The sequence below is a fragment of the Bombina bombina genome, chromosome 3 (assembly GCF_027579735.1).
Source record: "Bombina bombina isolate aBomBom1 chromosome 3, aBomBom1.pri, whole genome shotgun sequence".
Classification (NCBI taxonomy): domain Eukaryota; kingdom Metazoa; phylum Chordata; class Amphibia; order Anura; family Bombinatoridae; genus Bombina; species Bombina bombina.
In genome coordinates, this window is record NC_069501.1 from 305,146,236 (window position 1) to 305,169,683 (window position 23,448).

Below are 23,448 nucleotides of genomic sequence, written 5' to 3' on the forward strand. Positions count from 1 at the left end.
AGTGGTAAGAGAGAACTCTTCTCTTCGTTCACCTTCCACCCATGCGACCTTAGAAATGCCAGTACTAACTCTGTATGAGACCTGGCAGTTTGAAAGCTTGACGCTTGTATCAGAATGTCGTCTAGATACGGAGCCACCGAAATTCCTCGCGGTCTTAGCACCGCCAGAAGAGAACCCAGAACCTTTGTGAAGATTCTTGGAGCCGTAGCCAACCCGAATGGAAGAGCTACAAACTGGTAATGCCTGTCTAGGAAGGCAAACCTTAGATACCGGTAATGATCTTTGTGAATCGGTATATGAAGGTAGGCATCCTTTAAATCCACTGTGGTCATGTACTGACCCTTTTGGATCATGGGTAAAATTGTCCGAATAGTTTCCATTTTGAACGATGGAACTCTTAGGAATTTGTTTAGGATCTTTAAATCCAAGATTGGTCTGAAGGTTCCTTCTTTCTTGGGAACCACAAACAGATTTGAGTAAAACCCTTGTCCGTGTTCCGACCGCGGAACCGGATGGATCACTCCCATTAGTAAAAGATCTTGTACACAGCGTAGAAACGCCTCTTTCTTTATCTGGTTTGTTGACAACCTTGAAAGATGAAATCTCCCTTTTGGGGGAGAGGCTTTGAAGTCCAGAAGATATCCCTGAGATATGATCTCTAACGCCCAGGGATCCTGGACATCTCTTGCCCAAGCCTGGGCGAAGAGAGAGAGTCTGCCCCCCACTAGATCCGTTCCCGGATCGGGGGCCCTCACTTCATGCTGTCTTAGGGGCAGCAGCAGGTTTCCTGGCCTGCTTGACCTTGTTCCAGGACTGGTTAGGTTTCCAGCCTTGTCTGTAGCGAGCAACAGCTCCTTCCTGTTTTGGTGCAGAGGAAGTTGATGCTGCTCCTGTCTTGAAGTTACGAAAGGCACGAAAATTAGACTGTCTAGCCCTAGGTTTGGCTCTGTCTTGAGGCAGGGCATGGCCTTTACCTCCTGTAATGTCAGCGATAATTTCCTTCAAACCGGGCCCGAATAAGGTCTGCCCTTTGAAAGGTATGTTAAGTAATTTAGATTTAGAAGTAACATCAGCTGACCAGGATTTTAGCCACAGCGCTCTGCGTGCCTGAATGGCGAATCCGGAATTCTTAGCCGTAAGTTTAGTTAAATGTACTACGGCATCAGAAATAAATGAATTAGCTAGCTTAAGGGCTTTAAGCTTGTGTGTAATCTCATCCAATGGAGCTGATTCAAGGGTCTCTTCCAGAGACTCAAACCAAAATGCTGCTGCAGCCGTGACAGGCGCAATGCATGCAAGGGGTTGTAATATAAAACCTTGTTGAACAAACATTTTCTTAAGGTAACCCTCTAACTTTTTATCCATTGGATCTGAAAAGGCGCAGCTATCCTCCACCGGGATAGTAGTACGCTTAGCTAAAGTAGAAACTGCTCCCTCCACCTTAGGGACCGTTTGCCATAAGTCCCGTGTGGTGGCGTCTATTGGAAACATCTTTCTGAATATAGGAGGGGGTGAGAAAGGCACACCGGGTCTATCCCACTCCTTAGTAACAATTTCAGTAAGTCTTTTAGGTATTGGAAAAACGTCAGTACTCGACGGTACCGCAAAATATTTATCCAACCTACACATTTTTTCTGGTATTGCAACTGTGTTACAATCATTCAGAGCCGCTAACACCTCCCCTAGTAATACACGGAGGTTTTCCAGCTTAAACTTAAAATTTTAAATGTCTGAATCCAGTTTATTTGGATCAGATCCGTCACCCGCAGAATGAAGCTCTCTGTCCTCATGTTCTGCAAATTGTGACGCAGTATCTGACATGGCCCTAATATTATCAGCGCACTCTGTTCTCACCCCAGAGTGATCTCGCTTACCTCTAAGTTCTGGTAATTTAGACAAAACTTCAGTCATAACATTAGCCATGTCCTGTAGTGTGATTTGTAATGGCCGCCCTGAAGTACTCGGCGTTACAATATCACGCACCTCCCGAGCGGGAGATGCAGGTACTGACACGTGAGGCAAGTTAGTCGGCATAACTTCCCCCTCGTTGTTTGGTGAATGATGTTCAATTTGTACAGAATGACTCTTATTCAAAGTAGCATCAATGCAATTAGTACATAAATTTCTATTGGGCTCCACCTTGGCTTTTGCACATATAGCACAGAGATATTCCTCTGAGTCAGACATGTTTAACAAACTAGCAATTAAACTAGCAAGCTTGGAAATACTTTTCACTCAAATTACAAGTATTATGGAAAACGCAATGTGCCTTTATGAAGCACAGAAAAAAATTATGACAGTTTAATAATAAGGAACCGGAAAAATTATAAAAACCAGATTTTTCCCAGTAAAGGCATAAATTTAGCAAAGGATTGCCCCCATTAGTAATGGATAACTAACCCTTAATAGCAGAAAAAAATGTACAAAATATAAACGTTTTTTATCACAGTCAAAGCACAATCTCACAGGTCTGCTGTGAGTGATTACCTCCCTCAAAATAATTTTTGAAGACCCTTGAGCTCTGTAGAGACGATCCGGATCATGCAGGAAGAGAAACAGACTTTTGACCGAATTTTTGATGCGTAGCAAAAGCGCCAAAATAGGCCCCTCCCCCTCACCCACAGCAGTGAGGGAAGTTCAGTAAACTGTCTTAAATTAAAATAAACGACAGCCAAGTGGAAAAACAGTGCCCAAAAACAATTTTTCACCCAGTACCTCAGATAATTAAACAATTTAGCATGCCAGCAAAAACGTTTAAAATCAAATAACATGAAATGTCATTAAACAGCCTGTTGCTAGACGTTCCCACTGCAAGTTAGGCTAAAAATTATATGCATATAGTATTACCCAGAGAAGTGCCATTCCCCAGAATACTGAAGTGTACACATATATACATAAACAGCCTGATACCAGTTGCTACTACTGCATTTAAGGCTGAACTTACATTATATCGGTATTGGCAGTATTTTCTCAGTCAATTCCATTCCTCAGAAAATAATATACTGCAACATACCTCTTTGCAGGTGAACCTGCCCGCTGTCCCCTGATCTGAAGTTTACCTCACTCCTCAGAATGGCCGAGAACAGCAAAATGAATCTTAGCTACGCCGGCTAAAATTATCCAAAAACTCAGGTAGATTCTTCTTCAAATTCTACCTGAGAAGGAACAACACACTCCGGTGCTGTTTTAAAATAACAAACTTTTGATTGAAGATATAAAAACTAAGTATAATCACCACAGTCCTCTCACACATCCTATCTATTAGTTGGGTGCAAGAGAATGACTGGGTGTGACGTAGAGGGGAGGAGCTATATAGCAGCTCTGCTTGGGTGATCCTCTTGCACTTCCTGTTGGGGAGGAGTTAATATCCCAGAAGTAATGATGACCCGTGGACTGACTACACTTAACAGGAGAAATGCAGTTACACTAACGAAATTTTTACAGTGTATGTAATAAGTTAGCAGAGCATTGCACCCACTTGCAAATGGATGATTAACCCCTTAATACCAAAAACGGAATAACAAATGACAAAAACGTTTTTTAAACAGTCACAACAACTGCCACAGCTCTACTGTGGCTTTTTACCTCCCTCAATACGACTTTTGAAGCCTTTTGAGCCCTTCAGAGAAGTCCTGGATCATGCAGGAAGAAGCTGGATGTCTGTGTCTGTAATTTTTGCTGTGCAAAAAAACGCCAAAATAGGCCCCTCCCACTCATATTACAACAGTGGGAAGCCTCAGGGAACTGTTTCTAGGCAAAAGTCAAGCCAGCCATGTGGAAAAAAACTAGGCCCCAATAAGTTTTATCACCAAACATATGTAAAAAAAGATTAAACATGCCAGCAAACGTTTTAAAATACACTTTTATAAGAGTATGTATCTCTATTAATAAGCCTGATACCAGTCGCTATCACTGCATTTAAGGCTTTACTTACATTACTTCGGTATCAGCAGCATTTTCTAGCAAATTCCATCCCTAGAAAAATATTTTAACTGCACATACCTTATTACAGGAAAACCTGCACGCTATTCCCACTCTGAAGTTACCTCACTCCTCAGAATATGTGAGAACAGCAAAGGATCTTAGTTACTTCTGCTAAGATCATAGAAAACGCAGGCAGATTCTTCTTCTAAATACTGCCTGAGATAAACAGTACACTCCGGTACCATTTAAAAATAACAAACTTTTGATTGAAGAAATAAACTAAGTATAAAACACCACAGTCCTCTTACGACCTCCATCTTAGTTGAGAGTTGCAAGAGAATGACTGGATATGGCAGTGAGGGGAGGAGCTATATAGCAGCTCTGCTGTGGGTGATCCTCTTGCAACTTCCTGTTGGGAAGGAGAATATCCCACAAGTAATGGATGATCCGTGGACTGGATACACTTAACAAGAGAAAATATATACCGTTTTTCAATAATAAACCATTTTTTTATTAAAAAGATTTATATATGAGTGTAATACTTTATTTTAATACATGTGTTTTGTGCAACTGTTATTTTGACCCTTACACTTTACTTCAGGTCTCAGATCATACTAATTCTTCAAGTGCTATTTTTTCAACATGTAATATGAGCGATATTTAGCATGGTCGTGATCTCCATTGAAAGCATAGGACGCGCTAAAGAGATGTTGGCTGCTCTAAACCTTCTCTAGTAAATCTGTTTTATCATGGACTTGTAATATCAATTTGCATGCCAATTGTAGCGCAATCCAGTGATATTGAGCTAGCACTAGTGTGCCCCTTGTAATCTGGGCCTAAGTAGGGCTTATCTACATAGAAGGTTTCATGGTGGGCTATGTGGAGCACTAAAATGAAACAGGCTACAACATCTATCCATCTCAAAGAGAAGGCTTATTGCCATACAATAAAGTACAGATAAAGACAAGGCATTACAAGTGAAGCAAATTGTGTTGAGGGGATGGCCTCATGCAAAGAAACAAGTATTAAGATATAAAATAATATCAGATATAACGGAGTATAAAAGATTTATTTAAATTAGAGAGGGTAATTATTCCATCAGATTGCTCTGAATGAATATTATGTCACAAATACATTCTTGCTATTTAGGTGTGGAAGGATGCTTACAAAGAGCCAAGTGTTTACTGGCTAGGAATGAATGCAGAAAGAAATATTAATGCCCCATGGAATCCCAGCTAGACCTTGAAAAAAGTTTGCAACATATTTGGTCACATTTTGTGGAAAGAAGTATTTAATAACATTGGATTATGACTAACTTCTGGGAGACAGATAATCTAAAGGATACAAGCTCTCCCACTGTAATAAGAAAGTTAAAGACCTACTTTGCCAGATATGGAACCCCAGATAATGTATGTTCAGATAATGGACCCAAGTTTATATCAACAGAGTTTAAATATTTGAGTAGAGAATGGGACTTTGACCTGGTTACCTCGGCACCAGGATACACTAAGAGCAATGGGAAAGTGGAGTTGGTAGTAAACACGGCTAAGAGGCTACTGCAAAAGGCCTTGCCATCGGGAAACAATCCTTACCTGGTATAGTTGGAATCTCACAACACACCAATGCAGGGCTTAGAGTGTAGTAAAACTAAATCATTAGTCCCAATGAGAGGGAGTTTACTACTACATTAGTACAGGATCAAATAATGAAAGGAAGGCACCAAAATCTGTACAGGAGCCAAATATCTGCAGTCTCTATGTGTTGAGGAACAGGTACAGTGTCCAACAAACAAGGAAACAGAGTGGCATAAAACAAGCATACAAGCTCATGTAGGAATCAGATCATATGAAGTGGTAACTGGAAAAGTTATGAGAAGAAACAGAAGGCATCTGAGAGGTATGGGATGCTACATACCTTAATCAAACAAATTTGTATTATAAATAAAAACACTACTGAGTCCAGAGCTATGTAATTTTGCAGATATATGCACTTTGTGACCAGTAGTCACAAGATTTTCTTGCAGTATATAGTTCTGTACAGAGAGAAATTACAGTTTGGAGTGTTTTAATAGGGGGCGATTTATCAAAGGCTATGCACTTCGTCATTAACTGTGCCTCATCTCGCCTCTGAAGGAAATCTTGCAATTTTTTTACATTTATTTTTTAAGTCTATTATTGTAAACAGGGCACATTGTGGTCACTTTCTTCTGTGAGATATGAATACCCTGTATTGTTAATCTTCATTCTAGGGCAAATCTTGCAAAATTAAAAATCTATTTTCTTTGCAATAAATGAAGTTTAAAAAAATTATAAAATATGTAATGTTACAGTATAATGAATAAATATAACACACATTATACACATGCCCAGTATACCAAGCTCAAATGCATTAATAATTAATTTGCAAGTTTAACTGTTACTTTGGAACTGATTAGGTTAATTTTGCACATGAAAATTTTTATTGATATTACACACTGTACAAAGAGATCAATCCAAACACCTGTAATTTAAGGGATATAACTGCTAAAGTGTATTAGTGATTTGCATTTCTTACATCAGGGGGATTGTATAGAACATTCTGCAAGTATGAGAGAACCCTCACATCACAACATAACCTTCACATATGTTTTTGAACACTTTAGAATAGGGGTCAGCAACCTTGGGCCCCCAGATGTTTTGGATCTACATTTCCCATGATGCTCAGACAGCCTAAAGAGTGTCTCAGCATCATGGGAAATGTAGTTCCAAAACATCTGGGGGCCCAAAGTTGCTGACCCCTGCTTTAGAACAAATGAACTTTCTATTTGCAATGCAGATAGCTTTATAACATAGCAATATTATGACAAACTTTAGGTAATCAGGTACTGAGAGTCACTTCACCCTATGACGTTGGCATAGATGATTGTGAGGTTGCAGATGGGCCTTGTAAAGAGGACAATGTTTTCTTATAGGGCATTCACCCCATTTACATTTATAGGGCATTCATTCAATTTACATTACATAGTATAGTTTATAGTTGTGTCTCATTATTTCAAAGCTTAAATTTGTTTTTGTTTTATTCTCTTTACCTGTTTCAGGTTTTCTTTTCATATCGTTTAGAGTGGTTTGTTTTATAGAGGGTGGGTTTTTACTAATATAAATTTGTTCTCTGCTCTGTCAGTTTCTGAAGATATTTTAGTGAAGTCTTAATAAAAAAACACAGAGGAACTCGTTCTACGCACTGAGAAGTGAACGGTTTAAAGATAGACCCAGCTCCATCAATTTTGAGGGAGCTTCACTTGCAACTCCTGGTTGGGACAAGCAGTGGGCACAAATATTTATAAATTCTGCAATTTTCGATTTGTGATTTTTCGGAATGACATTTCCCATGATGCTCAAATAGACTGCAGAGTTTCTAAGCACCATGGGAAATGTAGCTCCAAAACATCTAGGGTGTAGCCATCACTAATCTTGAACTACATAAGAATACCAGTATGGTGCTAATTATCTATCCTATCTTCTATAAACACAGAAAATCACCACCAATTCACTACTTGCTTTGTAAAATACTCACAAGTACAGTAGCATGTTGATTAAATATTAATAACCATTTATGTTCTTCCTTCCCCTTTTCATTTTTTCCCTGTTCCTGCATGCAGTTACTCAGCAAATTTAAAGAAGCCCAAGCAATTGAGCGAAATATGACTGATTTTGATGCCATAAATCCCTACACTAATATATTTTGGTTGTAAATTACTACGTCTAGCAATCATCCTCTAAAATACAATGTGATCACTGTATAAATAAATAAACTGGATTGAAGAATGAATATATATATATATATATATATATATATATATATACACACATACACACACACACATACATACATATATACACATATACAGAGTTGTGGGGGCAAAGTAACTTTAAAATGACACACATTTCAGGGTTTGAACCAGAATTGTGACAGAAATCTTAGTTTCTCAGATGAATAAATGAATGTCAAGTAATGCAATCATTCCATTTTTTATAAGATCTGCATAGGATTCTGAGACTCTTTGTATTTCTTTTTGAGTTGAGGATATTCCCCACCTCCCTCTAGTCATGAGTTCCGCCATGTTGAAATCTTTCTTTCACTACATTCCAGTGCTAACATGTTTACATACTGTATGTGCAGCAACTCTCTCAGATACCTGCAGTATCACCTAGGTTCCATAACGGCAGCCCCAATTATCAGAGGGAGATGCATGAAATATATTTAGTGCCCTTTTAAGTTTCCGCTAGCTGAAGATTGTATTTCTTATACACAGAAGGACATATAGGGCAACTGCTGCAAGAAGACATTTTACTGTATAAATATCAGGTACACTTACCATGAAGTAATATGAATATCTTTCAGTAGGCTTATGAACTTGTCCATTAAAGGCATACACAAAGGCCCCAAGAGGTTGTCCCAGTTTGGTTGCATATATTCAGAGGCTCTACGCTGAGCATCACTCTCGCAACAAAAATAATCCCCAGAGGGTGTCTCAATGTATGAAATAAAGTAATAGTTACCACTTGAAGCCTGCGAAGATTAAAAATGAGCAGAAAACAAAAATAGTGTCAATGAGATTCTTACAAAAATTATAAGAGAATTAGAATGCAAAAACATTTTTGCTATAATATTATACAGAGCCAAAGCAAACGCTGGTTGGTAAGCTTGGTTGTTGGTGGTTAAAAAAAACAAACAACATTGATTTTTACAGAAGCTTCTAACAATTTTTGCTCTACTGAGTGGTTAAATGTAAGACTCAGATATTAAGATACCTTGATAGCCACATATAATATAATGGCAATTATAGCAATGGCTTTGATTCTATCATTTTTTCAGACAAACATTTGTTAGTACAGGTTCATGCTAATATTAAACAGTAATAATTTGTATGTGAAGCGAAGAAATGTGATAGCTATAGAGATCCCAGTGTGACAATTCCCCTTGTCCTTTAATCTATAGTCAAACTTAAAAACTTTCATGATTTAGACAGAGCATGCAATTTTAAACAACTTTCTAATTTACTTCTTTTATTTAATTTGCTTTGTTCCCTTGGTATCAGCAATTCCTAACTGGGAGCTAACTGCTGATTTGTTTATCTAACTCCCAGTAGTGAATTGCTGCTCCTTTAACAAAGGATAGTAAGAGAATAAAGCAAATGTAAACTGGAAAGTATCTTAAAATTGTATGCTCTGAATCATTAAATAAATATTTGGGGTTTCATATTTGTTTAAGGCTTTCTCATTGGAAAAGTACAGACAAAAAAACAAAAACAAAAAAACAGGATGACAACAGCTAAATATTAAAAAGAACAAAAAACTTTTTGCAAGCTGTTTGCACGCGTCGGAAGGAGCGCTCGTATTACAAATTAAAAGTAAATGTGAACACGTGTGCACAATCGCAATTTATGCTAGAATGATTACCGTGATCTCAGACCTCTAGTGAACTGTTACGCGAGATAAAAAAGTGTCACAAAACACAGCAAAAATACATTTAAAAGTACAGTTACACTCGTTATAACACTATCTAATAAAAATTAGAAAAAAAAATATTGCACAAAAAAAGTTATAAGGGCTCAAAGATATGAAGTCGCAGGTGTTAAAAAAGGCAGGCAAGGGGCTTTAACATAGAGATACATACATATGTCTAAATATGTATATATATTTATATGTGTATATATGTGTTTACCAACATATATACACATGAATAGATATGTATACATATAAAGACATATATACACATGAATAGATATGTATACATATAAAGACATATATACACATGAATAGATATGTATACATATAAAGACATATATACACATGAATAGATATGTATACATATAAAGACATATATACACATGAATAGATATGTATACATATAAAGACATATATACACATGAATAGATATGTATACATATAAAGACATATATACACATGAATAGATATGTATACATATAAAGACATATATACACATGAATAGATATGTATACATATAAAGACATATATACACATGAATAGATATGTATACATATAAAGACATATATACGTTAGTGCATTGGAGCCCTTTGCTAACAAGTAGATGAAAAGATGTTAAAGCATACTTATGCAATATTCATATATATATATAAAGATGTGAAGAACATTGGAATGTGCAATATTCACATTTTCATGTCAGGTTAGCACACTTGAGAAAATCCGATAGGGTTTGCGTGTGAGTAGGGTGTTTGTTTTCCCCCCACTTTTCTTGCTCCATTGACTTTTGTGGGGGAATATGATAACAGTTGCGCTATTGTAACTCCGGCTGTTTGCGAGCATCAGGTTAGCGGTCGTGTGAAAACCTTTTACTGTCAACTTGTAATACGGCGCTGCCCAATGCATGCAAAAAGCTTACTTCTACAAGTGGGAGCAATAAATAGCGCTCCACTCGTAATCTAGCCCTCTGTCAGCAGTGCTCAAAACTGCTTTTGAAGGAAAATCTCTTGAAAACAGGGTGACAAGTTAAGGCAGACAGTCACTGTATTTTACATAGATTAAATGCTTTTTAATGTCCATCATTTTAATGGAACAAAATAGCAGTCATATTACAATAAATCTTATAGAGTAAATTCATAGATTATTATTACAAATACAAAATGAAAGCTCAAAAGCCAATGTCCTGCAAGTTAATCACAGCTAGAAAAAAAAAATGTGTGAGCAGAAAGGGCCATCAACTCCATGCTAGAAAAACAACAAATAAATGTAAAGAATGCCATGCATATGTCACACATTTTAAGGTGCCAACCTCATTCAAAAGTGAGTTGGCACCTTGGAACCAGTGCCTTGACATCTCGTGCATCTGTAATTCAGACAATAAAAAAGCAAACAAGATCAAAGTTTACAATGAAATACAAATAAACACACAGAGTTGAACAAGACTTCTATTTGTTTATGTATACAACTTTTGAGTGGTTGAAATAATCTGGTATTTTGCTATAGACTTGTAGCTACTAAAAATACTAAACATTTTAGTAAATATGATTGGTCATTTTTTTTTTAAAATATTTAATAACATGGAAACAATATCTTACTAATTTGCCTCATGTTCTCTGTCCAAGTTTTGTTGAAGATTATTAAATGATTTTCTATGTTAAAAAAGAAGAGAAAGGCTACATAAATCTAAATTCTAAAGGTTGTTTACATTTTCTTTGTTATCTTGTGAAAGCAGGGACGTAAGCTCAGGAGCGTGCATGTGGAGCACTTTATTGCAGTAGTTTTGCAAAAAACAAAATTTATGTTTACCTGATAAATTTCTTTCTTTTGCGATGTACCGAGTCCACGGATTCATCCTAACTCGTGGGATATTGTCCTTCCTGACAGGAAGTAGCAAAGAGAGCACCACAGCAGAGCTGTCTATATAGCTCCCCCCTTAACTCCACCCCCCAGACATTCGACCGAAGGCCAAGGAAGAAAAGGAGAAACTATAAGGTGCAGAGGTGACTGAAGTTTACATAAAAAAAAAATACTATCTGTCTTGAATAGACAGGGCGGGCCGTGGACTCGGTACATCGCAATAGAAAGAAATTTATCAGGTAAGCATAAATTTTGTTTTCTTTTGCATGATGTACCGAGTCCACGTATTCATCCTAACTTGTGGGATACCAATACCAAAGCTTTAAAAAACGCATGAAGGGAGGGACAAGACAGGAACCTAAATGGAAGCCACCACTGCTTGCAAAACCTTTCTCCCAAAAATAGCCTCCAAAGAAGCAAAAGTATCAAATTTATAAAATTTTGAAAAGGTGGTTTGGTTGCCTGCAAATAAAATTTCAAAGCACGCACCACGTCCAAGTTGTGCAACAGACGTTCCTTCTTACAAGAAGGATTAGGACACAGAGAAGGAACAACAATTTCTTGATTGATATTCCTGTTAGTAACAAATTTAGGTAGGAACCCAGGCTTGGTACGCAAAACCACCTTATCAGCATGGAACACAAGATAAGGAGAGTTACATTGTAATGCAGATAGTTCAGAAACTATTCGAGATAGAAACTAGGAACAAAACTTTCCAAGATAAAAGCTTAATGTCTATGAAATGCATGGGTTCGAACGGAACCCCCTGAAGAACTCTAAGAACTAAATTTAGACTCCATGGCGGAGCAATAGGTTTAAACACAGGCTTAATTCTAACTAAAGCCTGACAAAAAGCCCGAACTTCTGGAACATCTGCCAGACGCTTGTGCAACAAAATAGACAGAGCAGATGTCTGTCCCTTTAGGGAACTAGCTGATAATCCTTTCTCCAATCCCTCTTGGAGAAAAGACAAAATCCTAGGAATCCTGATTTTACTCCAGGAGAAGCCTTTGGATTCGCACCAAAAAAGATATTTACGCAATATCTTATGATAAATTTTCCTGGTAACAGGCTTTCGAGCCTGAATCAAGGTATTTATGACTGACTCAGAGAAACCCCGCTTTGATAGAATCAAGCGTTCAATCTCCAAGCAGTCAGTTGCAGAGAAATTAGATTTGGATGCTTGAATGGACCCTGGCTCAGAAGGTCCTGTCTCAATGGCAGAGAACATGGTGGAAGGGATGACATGTCCACCAGGTCTGCATACCAAGTCCTGCGTGGCCACGCAGGCGCTATCAAAATCACAGATGCTCTCTCCTGTTTGATTCTGGCAATCAGACGTGAAAGGAGAGGGAAAGGTGGAAACACATAAGCCAGGTTGAACGACCAGGGTACGGCTAGTGCATCTATCAGTACAGCCTGAGGATCCCTTGACCTGGAGCCGTAACGAGGAAGTTTGGCGTTCTGACGAGACGCCATCAGATCCAACTCTGGTGTGCCCCATAGCCGAACCAGCTGAGCAAACACCTCCTGATGGAGTTCCCACTCCCCCGGATGAAAAGTCTGACGACTTAGAAAATCTGCCTCCCAGTTCTCTACACCTGGGATATAGATCGCTGACAGATGGCAAGAGTGAGCCTCTGCCCATTGGATTATCCTTGAGATCTCTATCATAGCTAAGGAACTCTTTGTTCCGCCCTGATGATTGATATAAGCCACAGTCGTGATGTTGTCCGACTGAAACCTGATGAATCTGGCCGAAGCCAGCTGAGGCCATGCCTGGAGAGCATTGAATATCGCTCTTAATTCCAGAATATTTATCAGTAGGAGAGCCTCCTCCCGAGTAATTCCAGACTGCACCCCAGCCCAGAAGACTGGCGTTTGTCGTCACTATAACCCATTCTGGCCTGCGGAAACACATTCCCTGGGACAGATGATCCTGTGACAACCACCAAAGAAGAGAGTCTCTGGTCTCTTGATCCAGATTTATCTTAGGAGATAAATCCACATAATCCCCATTCCACTGATTGAGCATGCATAGTTGCAGTGGTCTGAGATGCAAGCGAGCAAACGGACCTATGTCCATTGCTGCTACCATTAGTCCGATTACCTCCATACACTGAGCCACTGACGGCCGAGGAATGGAATGAAGAGCTCGGCAGGTGGACAAAATCTTTGATTTCCTGACCTCCGTCAGAAATATTTTCATGTTCACCGAGTCTATCAGAGTCCCTAGAAATGAAACTCTTGTGAGGGGGGGGGGGGAAGAGAACTCTTTTTTACGTTCACTTTCCACCCGTGAGACCTTAGAAAGGCCAAAACTAAGTCCGTGTGAGACTTGGCTAGTTGGAAGGACGACGCTTGAATTAGAATGTCATCTAGATAAGGCGCCACTGCTATGCCCCGGGCCTTAGAACCGCCAGAAGGGACCCTAGCACCTTCGTGAAGATTTGCGGCGCAGTGGACAACCCGAAAGGAAGAGCCACAAACTGATAATGCTTGTCCAGAAAGGCGAACCTGAGGAACTGGTGATGATCTTTGTGGATAGGAATGTGCAGATACGCAACCTTTAAGTCCACGGTGGTCATATATTGACCCTCCTGGATCAATGGTAAGATAGTCCGAATGGTCTCCATCTTGAAAGATGGAACTCTTAGGAATTGGTTTAGGATCTTGAGATCCAGAATTGGTCTGAAGGTTCCCTCCTTTTTGGGAACTATAAGCAGATTGTAGTAGAACCCCTGCCCCTGTTCGGCTTTTGGAACTGGGCAGATCACTCCCATGGTAAAAAGGTCTTCTACACAGCGTAAGAACGCCTCTCTTTTTGTCGGGTTTACAGACAATTGAGAAAGATGGAACCTCCCCCTTGGAGGGGAATCCTTGAAATCTAGAAGGTATCCCTGGGTTACAATTTCTACTGCCCAGGAATCCTGAACGTCTCGTGCCCAGGCCTGAGCAAAGAGAGAGAGTCTGCCCCCTACTAGATCCGGTCCCGGATCGGGGGCTACCCCTTCATGCTGACTTAGTGGCAGCAGCAGGCTTTTTGGCCTGTTTACCCTTGTTCCAAGTCTGATTAGGTCTCCAGGTTGGCTTGGATTGAGCAAAGTTCCCCTCTTGCTTTGCAGCAGGGGAAGAGGTAGAGGGACCACTCTTGAAGTTTCGAAAGGAACGAAAATTATTTTGTTTGGTCCTTGTCTTATTTGACTTATCCTGAGGGAGGGTATGACCCTTCCCTCCAGTAATGTCTGAAATGATCTCTTTCAATGCAGGCCCGAATAGGGTCTTACCTTTGAAAGGGATGGACAAAAGCTTAGATTTAGATGACACATCAGCTGACCAGGACTTAAGCCATAATGCTCTACGCACTAAAATGGCAAAACCTGAATTCTTAGCCGCTAATTTAGCAAGATGAAAAGTGGCGTCTGTAATAAAATTAGCCAACTTAAGAGCCTTAATTCTGTCCAAAATATCATCTTGTGGGGTCTCCATCTGAAGAGCCTCTTCTAGAGCCTCAAACCAAAAGGCAGCTGCAGTGGTTACAGGAACAATGCATGCTATAGGTCGAAGAAGAAAACCTTGATGAACAAAAATTTTCTTTAGGAGACCCTCTAATTTTTTATCCATAGGATCAATGAAAGCATAACTGTCTCCAATAGGTATAGTTGTACGCTTAGCCAGGGTAGAAATAGCTCCCTCCACCTTAGGGACCGTCTGCCATGAGTCCTTTATGGTGTCAGAAATGGGAAACATTTTCTTAAAAACAGGAGGGGGAGAGAACAAAATACCTGGTTTATCCCACTCCTTAGAAACAATGTCCGAAATCCTCTTAGGGACCGGAAACACATCATTGTAAACAGGAACCTCTAAATATTTGTCCATTTTACACAATTTCTCTGGAACTACAATAGGGTCACAATCATCCAGAGTAGCTAAAACCTCCCTGAGCAATAAGCGGAATGCCGTCATATTTAAATGCCGTCATATCTGAATCTGTCTGAGAGAACATCTTTCCTGAATCAAAAATCTCTCCCTCAGACAGCAAATCCCTCATCCCTACTTCAGAACATTGTGAGGGAATATCGGATACGGCTACTAAAGCATCAGAAGGCTCAGCATTTATTCTTAACCCAGAGCTAATGCGCTTCCCTTGCAACCCAGGCAGCTTAGATAAAACCTCTGTGAGGGTAGTATTCATAACTGAAGCCATATCTTGCAAGGTGAAAGAATTAGATGCACTAGAAGTACTTGGCGTCGCTTGTGCGGGCGTTACTGGTTGTGACACTTGGGGAGAACTAGATGGCAAAACCTGATATCCTTCTGTCTGAGAATCATCTAATGCCAAACTTTTATAAGTCAAAATATGCTGTTTGCAATTTATAGACATATCAGTACAAGTGAGAAACATTCTAAGAGGGGGTTCCACAATGGCTTCTAAACAAATTGAACAATGAGTTTCCTCAGTGTCAGACATGTTTAACAGACTAGTAATAAAGCAAGCAAGCTTGGAAAACACTTTATTTAATGAAAAAAAACACAATTTGCAAAAACGGTACTGTGCCTTTAAGAGAAAAAAAGGCATTCACAAACTGCAAAACAGGTTAAAATTGCTTCAATTTTCTGAAATTTTAACAGTGTACCCACTAAGCTTTACAAGGATTGCACCACAAGTTAATAAGCAATAAACCCCAAATAAAAAAAACGGATTGCGGTTAAAACCCCTATTAGCACCTTGCCACAGCTCTGCTGTGGCCCTACCTGCCCTTAGGAAGCGATAATATGGTGTTTAAAGCTTCAATTAGTCCCTCAGAAGACTCTCAGGACCTCAGGAGAAGTTGCTTGCTGCTTGTAAATGTAGGCCCCGCCCACCTCACTCGATGTTGCTGGGGCCTACACAAAACTAACAAAGCCTGCCTGAAAGCCATGTGGGTTATAAACAACCTTAGAGGAAGGAGAAACAAAAAACCCTGTGCTGAAAAAATATATTGCCTTTAAATTAAGCTTCACATCCAATGACTGGCAATCCAAAACCAGTCTGAAAATAAAATTAACACAAAGAAAAAAGCAGATAATGTGAAGCGCCAAAATGCTAGTTATAATGGCTTAAAATTTAAAGTTGAAAAAAGAATTATATATAACCACAGCAATATAGACCAGCTGTGATATAAGGTGCATAAAAGCGAAAGTTTAGGCTTGAGAAAGGCTCCACGGAGCTGAAACGCGTTGCTGGTTTGTTCTGGTGATGTCATCCCGCATTGGTGGGCGTGTAAATAGGACTGCACGGCTTTTGAGGACGCACAGTGTAAGGAGCTGAATACGGCTCTCTAAAGGAGTGTAAACTGCCCGGTTTAAATAGCCGGTTTCGTGCTTTGGACAAGATTTCATATCCGGACAACACCACATTGGAAGCTTTGACAAAAGGTACATAATTTTCAATCAGTACTGTGGACATAATAGCAAAAAGGATTACAAGGACGGTTTATGTCCAATTAAAGGCTATAAGGAGTCTTTGGGACACAAGCTTTTAGTTATAACAACGTTTTTTTAAGAAGCATTTTAAGAAGTATTAACATCTTCCTACAAGGGAAATAGTAGGGTTAGGTGATTGTGTATAATACAATATCTGTATATAAGAGTACATATAGAGTTTTTATATATTCATGCATGAATTTTTTGTTTTGTGTTTTTTAAATTCATTATAAATAAATCATATGTGATTTTAATGTCTGTTACTCATTGATTCAACACATTTTTTATATTACCTATTAATTGTTTTTATAAACTTTCGCTTTTTTGCACCTTATATCACAGCTGGTCTATATTGCTGTGGTTATTTTTATAGCCACTTTTTTTTATCAAATTATCAAAATATATGGATTAGAGACTACTCATTAATTATATATAATTCTTTTTTCAACTTTAAATTTTAAGCCATTATAACTAGCATTTTGGCGCTTCACATTATCTGCTTTTTTCTTTGGGTTATACACAACCCCAAAGAACCCTCAATCAAATGTCCCATAAAACAGAAAACGTTACTCCCAGACACAAAAACGTTTGTCCCATATTCACATAACAAACTGAGTGCCCACAAAAAATTAACCCTTTATGCAAGCTAGTAAAAACCTCTGATAACACTAGGATTACTGCTTCCCCTTCCCCTAATGGGGACACTGTCAGCCTTTCAGAGTTAACACAGTCTCTGCAGAAAATGTGACTAAACATACCTCATTGCTGTATAGCAAGAAACCGTTCATCAGACTGAAGTTTCCTGTACTCCTCTGTAGCCTCTGTGGGAACAGCAGTGGACCTTAGTTACAAATGCTAAGATCATCATCCTCCAGGCAGAAATCTTCATCTATGTCCTGCCTGAGAGTAAATAGTACAACACTGGTACCATTTTAAAATAACAAACACTTGATTGAAGATAAAATAAAACTAACAGTTTAACACCTCTTCTCTTTACTCTTCCTGCTTAGAGCCAGCAAAGAGAATGACTGGGGGTGGAGTTAAGGGGGGAGCTATATAGACAGCTCTGCTGTGGTGCTCTCTTTGCTACTTCCTGTCAGGAAGGACAATATCCCACAAGTTAGGATGAATCCGTGGACTTGGTACGTCATGCAAAAGAAATGTCTATTTGCAAAAGCACTAGATGGAAGCACTATTTTATGCCATGTAGTGCTCCAGACATCTACCTAGGCATCAGTATTAGAAGAGTAGGCAGGAGGGTCATCAGGTTTCAGGCCAAGGTCAGAAGCCAGTAAATAAATTCTTATCCAGGTAGTGAAGTACAGGGAGAAACCAGAAGAATACTCAAAAGCAAAGATCCAAAGGTTGCAGTCTGGTAATCAGCCAGGAACAACCAACACCCCAAGTGAAAAAGAGATAGAATACAGGAAGCAGGCCAGGGTCACACAATTAAAGGGAAGTCAGGTACAAGAAAACCAGGATCTTCATCAACAAATAACCAAACACATCCCCTATCACTTTCTGCAGCAAAATTATTTCCGATGTCTAGGTCACGAATAGCACTGTCTTCCAAACAGATATCACTGCGCGCACTAGGTCCTGGATAGAGCTCTTCACAGTACTGTCCTTAGCACTCCACAGAGTTCCAGTATCAATACCACCATTTTAACCCCTTAATGACCACAACACTTTTCCATTTTCTGTCCATTTGGGACCAAGGCTATTTTTACATTTTTGCTGTGTTTGTGTTTAGCTGTAATTTTCCTCTTACTCATTTACTGTACCCACACATATTATATATCGTTTTTCTCGCCATTAAATGGACTTTCTAAAGATACCATTATTTTCATCATATCTTATAATTTACTATAAAAAAAAATATAAAATATGAGGAAAAATGGAAAAAAACACACTTTTTCTAACTTTGACCCCCAAAATCTGTTACATATCTACAACCACCAAAAAACACCCATGCTAAATAGTTTCTAAATTTTGTCCTGAGTTTAGAAATACCCAATGTTTACATCTTCTTTGCTTTTTTGCAAGTTATAGGGCCATAAATGCAATTAGCACATTGCTATTTCCAAACCATTTATTTTTTTCAAAATTAGCGCTAGTTACATTGGAACACTGATATCTGTCAGGAATCCCTGAATAGCCATTGACATGTAAATATTTTTTTTTAGTAGACATCCCAAAGTATTGATCTAGGCCAATTTTGGTATATTTCATACCACCATTTCACCGCCAAATGCGATCAAATACAAAAAATCGTTCACTTTTTCACAAACGTTCGGTTTCTCACTGAAATTATTTACAAACAGCTTGTGCAATTATGGCATAAATGGTTGTAAATTCTTCTCTGGGATCCCCTTTGTTCAGAAATAGTAGACATATATGGCTTTTGGCGTTGCTTTGTGGTAATTAGAAGGCCGCTAAATGCCACTGCGCACCACATGTGTATTATGCCCAGCAGTTAAGGGGTTAATTAGGGAGCTTTTAGGGAGCTTGTAGGGTTAATTTTAGCTTTAGTGTAGTGTAGTAGACAACCCCAAGTATTGATCTAGGCCCATTTTGGTATATTTCATGCCACCATTTCACCGCCAAATGTGATCAAATTAAAAAAAAAGTTAAATTTTTCACAATTTTAGGTTTCTCACTGAAATCATTTACAAACAGCTTGTGCAATTATGGCACAAATGGTTGTAAATACTTTTCTGGGATCCCCTTTGTTCAGAAATAGCAGACATATATGACTTTGGCGTTGCTTTTTGGTAATTAGAAGGCCGCTAAATGCTGCTGCGCCTCACACGTGTATTATGGCTAGCAGTGAAGGGGTTAATTAGGGAGTTTGTAGGAAACGTGCAGGGTTAATTTTAGCTTTAGTGTAGAGATCAGCCTCCCACCTGACACATTTCACCCCCTGATCCCTCCCAAACAGCTCCCTTCCCTCCCCCACCCCACAATTGTCCCCGCCATCTTAAGTACTGTCAGAAAGTCTGCCAGTACTAAAATAAAAGTTTTTTTTTTTTAAATATATTTTTTTAGCATATTTACATATGCTACTGTGTAGGATCCCCCCTTTAGCCCCCAACCTCCCTGATCCCCCCCAAAACCGCTCTCTAACCCTCCCCCTCTGCCTTATTGGGGGCCATCTTGGGTACTGGCAGCTGTCTGCCAGTACCCAGTTTGCAAAAAAATATGTTTTTTTTTATTTTTTTGCCGTTTTTTCTGTAGTGTAGCTTCCCCCCCCACACAGACCAACCCCCACCAGCTAACTGATGTGTTTTTTTTTAATTATTTGTTTTTTCTACCCTTTTTTTCATTTTCAACACTTTTTTTCTGTAGTGTAGCGGTTCCCACCCGCTCCCTCCCCGTGCACGCGCCCGCCCCCGTGCATGCGTCCGTGCACGCCCTCGGACATCCCCACCCACGATCCCGCCCCCCTCCAGATCAGAAGGGCCATCGATGGCCCCCACCCGCCTCCCATGCTGGCTCCCACCCCCCAACGAACAGAGCCACCGATCTCCGGTGCAGAGAGGGCCACAGAGTGGCTCTCTCTGCACCGGATGGCTGAAAAATGTTATTGCAGGATGCCTCGATATCGAGGCATCCTGCAATAACCGGAAAGCAGCTGGAAGTGATCACGATAGCTTCCAGCTGCTTTCCAGACCGAGGACGTGCAGGGTACGTCCTCAGGCGTTAACTGCCTTTTTTTTGAGGACGTTGATAGAAAAGATGTTGATAGAAAACTGGGCAAACAGAGAGATACCTTGAGATTTTTTAGCTATCAGGACACAAAAGTCAAAATTAAACTTTCATGATTCAGATAGAGCATAAAATTAAGAAAAACTTTCCAATTTACTTGTCATATTGTGAAAATGTGCAAGATGTTCATATAAGCACACTTTGTGAGGCACCTGCTTTTACGGCGCATGCACAAGACTTCACAGTATATATGTATGTGCATTTTGTCATGGGTTTATGGCTCTCACATGGTACAGGGGGGAGGTAAATGGAAGTAACTCTACAATTTGTCCAAAACAAATTTACTACTCATTTGAAATTCAGACAATTTATGAAGCTGCGGTGGACAGGGCTGCACATACGCGCCCCTGTCCGCCCCAGCTTGCCTCTGACTGGCTGAATTCCGCTGCCGGAATTCAGCATTGCACAAGAGTGCTATTTTGCGCTTATGTGCAATCCTGCCCCCTGCCCGCAGACAGTCAATCACGCGCGGGCAGGAGCTGTCAATCTCCCTGGTCAGATGAGACTGGGGAGATTGAATTTCGCTACCTAATAGATGGTGAAAGGTTAGGGAAGCAGCGGTCTGATGGCCGCTGCTTCATAAATACGGACTGCAGATTCTCTTATGAGAACCTGCAGTCGTAGGCAGGCGAAGGGGTTGATAAATCGACCCCTAAGTGCTATTGTATGGTCTTTTTATTATACATTTGTTAGTTATTATACATTTGTTAGTTATGCAATTCTACTGTGACTAATGGTGCTTTAAAATGCCTTAAATCACAATCAGTGAAGAATTGGAGAGATAAAGAATAGAGAGCATGTCCCGGAGACTTATTGTACAGATTCCCAGCAGATATACCAGATAATCACTCTGGTCACTGCACGATCACTGCAATAGTTGGTAATAGAGTTGTGGAAGAGTAAACTCCAGTGATACTGAATGCCAGATACTTGCACGACAAATGTATCATGTACAATCAGTTCCAGGTAATAATCACAATCCTTTTATTTTATTAAATATTGTTAAAATCATACTTTTACACTATGAAATTTCTACTCAAATTATCTTAAATCATAACAGTGTTTATGGCTAAAATTAGGTGTTTGGATATTTAGAACTTCATGAATAATGGTTAAGTGAAAAGACCTGCAATCAAACTTATTAAAGGGACAGTGTACCGTAAAACGTTACCCTCATTAATGTTTTCCCAATTATCCATTTTACCTGCTGAAGTGTATTAAATTATTTACAAATATTTACAAATAGCTCCTTCAGTTTTATTTTAATTTGTAATTTGCCTGTTGAAACCACCACCTATGCTGACAATTAAATACTGCAGTAAAGGCTTTGTAAACAAGAGGCAGCAGCAGAGATCAGCCTTGAAGTGGTGGGTGGAAGAGAGCCCTGAGAGAGAGACCAGTCCATTTAAAAAGCTGTTCCTGCAACAGCTTTGAATACCACTGAATTTTTGGCTGCTAGCCTGAGTCTACTATCCCCTTAATTAGCCATTATCAACACTGCACACATTAGCTGCCATATTTGTTTTCATTTTGCATACATTTTTATTCTTTAAAGGGAATGAAAAGCTTTGCAACACATGATGTTCGTGTTACTGGCACTAAAATGCATAATTAAGCGAGAGAACAAACAATCCTCTAAATATGTGCTTTACGAGGAAATGTATTCCACTGTCTTCATAAATCTAACAGAGTAAAATAAAAATAGTTTCACAGGACCAAGGGTCATGAGAACAGCAAAGTACATAGACGTTTTGGAGATCTAATTAGCAAAATTATAACGTTACTTAAATATCAAAAATCTTAGGAGAAACAGGATTGGCTTTAACTTGCTAATACTTCACTAATTACAGACGGCTTTGGCAGCCTCACACAGGTGTATGGTTAAGATGAAAACGTAGCACCTGCACTATATGTGCATTTATGTTCTGCATCCAGTATGGATAGTTTGTAAATAGTCTGAAAAAAATGACAAGCTTTGGGGCTAATCCAGGCAACAGTAGTATATGATGCAATCTGAATTGCAGTTACATAAAATCAAACAGTTTTCTAATTTAATAGCGCGCCTCTGAATTAATGTCGTACTTTACAAAGAGGCATAAAGAAATATACCACCCAACTCCCCCTCCATCACCCATATCACAGCTTGTGTCTAGCTTGTTGCTTCTTGCATGTTTGTGTGATATAATTGAGTTGTTAGTGATTTACTCCTTTCTGACAGAGAATAGGGATTGTTCTCTGACAGGAAATGATCTCAATGTTAACTCCTCCCGGCACACAGAGGGTGGCATTAATCCCACAATTCCCCTTTGCATTAGACAGCATTTACCGCTGTTTAGGCCAGAAAAGTATTTGCTGGCTATAGGGCACAAATTTGGAAGCTAAGGGCACATGGCTATTCAATAAAACCCTCTATCCCAACCACAAATGAGTCTTGTACTATAAACGGGAACTTGAGAGACCCTGTGGTTCTTTTCTCATGTCATTATCTATGTTTCTGGACAGAGGAGTTATAAAAGTTTTAAACCAGAATTAGAAACATAGATTATGATGGTAGATAAGAATCATAGGCCCAACAATTCTGGATCAACTACTCTGTCAGTGAAGAAGTGCTTCCACATACAAGTCTTCAACCTGGTACCCTTCAACCTGGGATCAGGACCCCTTGTTCTGGTGTTGCTCTTTTTTGTGAAAAATACTAACAGCCTCAAGTTCATTATGCCCCTTAGTATACTTAAAAACGTTTCATTCATATCACTTCTTCCCCTTCTCTCCTATAAGCTTTATATATTATTTAGGTCATTTTGCCTTTCTTTGTAAGTTTTATTTTTAGACCATGTACCATTTTATTAGACTCCCTTGATTGTGAAAGGAAGATAGTGTGGGGGTGATTAGATGCAAATGGGTTATTAGAGATAAGGAAATTATGTTGGGCTTTGTTTACCACTAAAGT

The 23,448-nt window shown here is 39.2% G+C and overlaps 1 protein-coding gene across 3 annotated transcripts in view; it reads right to left on the reverse strand.

The window, feature by feature from the left end:
• MAP3K15 (mitogen-activated protein kinase kinase kinase 15) overlaps positions 1 to 23,448 on the reverse strand; it is a 551,607-nt gene that overhangs the window by 317,724 nt on the left and 210,435 nt on the right. For 2 of the 3 annotated variants that reach the window (XM_053706395.1, XM_053706394.1), the window contains exon 4: positions 8,279 to 8,472. In XM_053706395.1, the coding sequence (XP_053562370.1) occupies positions 8,279 to 8,472 (194 nt within the window). Of the gene's footprint in view, positions 1 to 8,278; positions 8,473 to 10,716; positions 10,771 to 23,448 lie in introns of all 3 variants that reach the window. The other variant, XM_053706393.1, reaches the window with a different exon arrangement.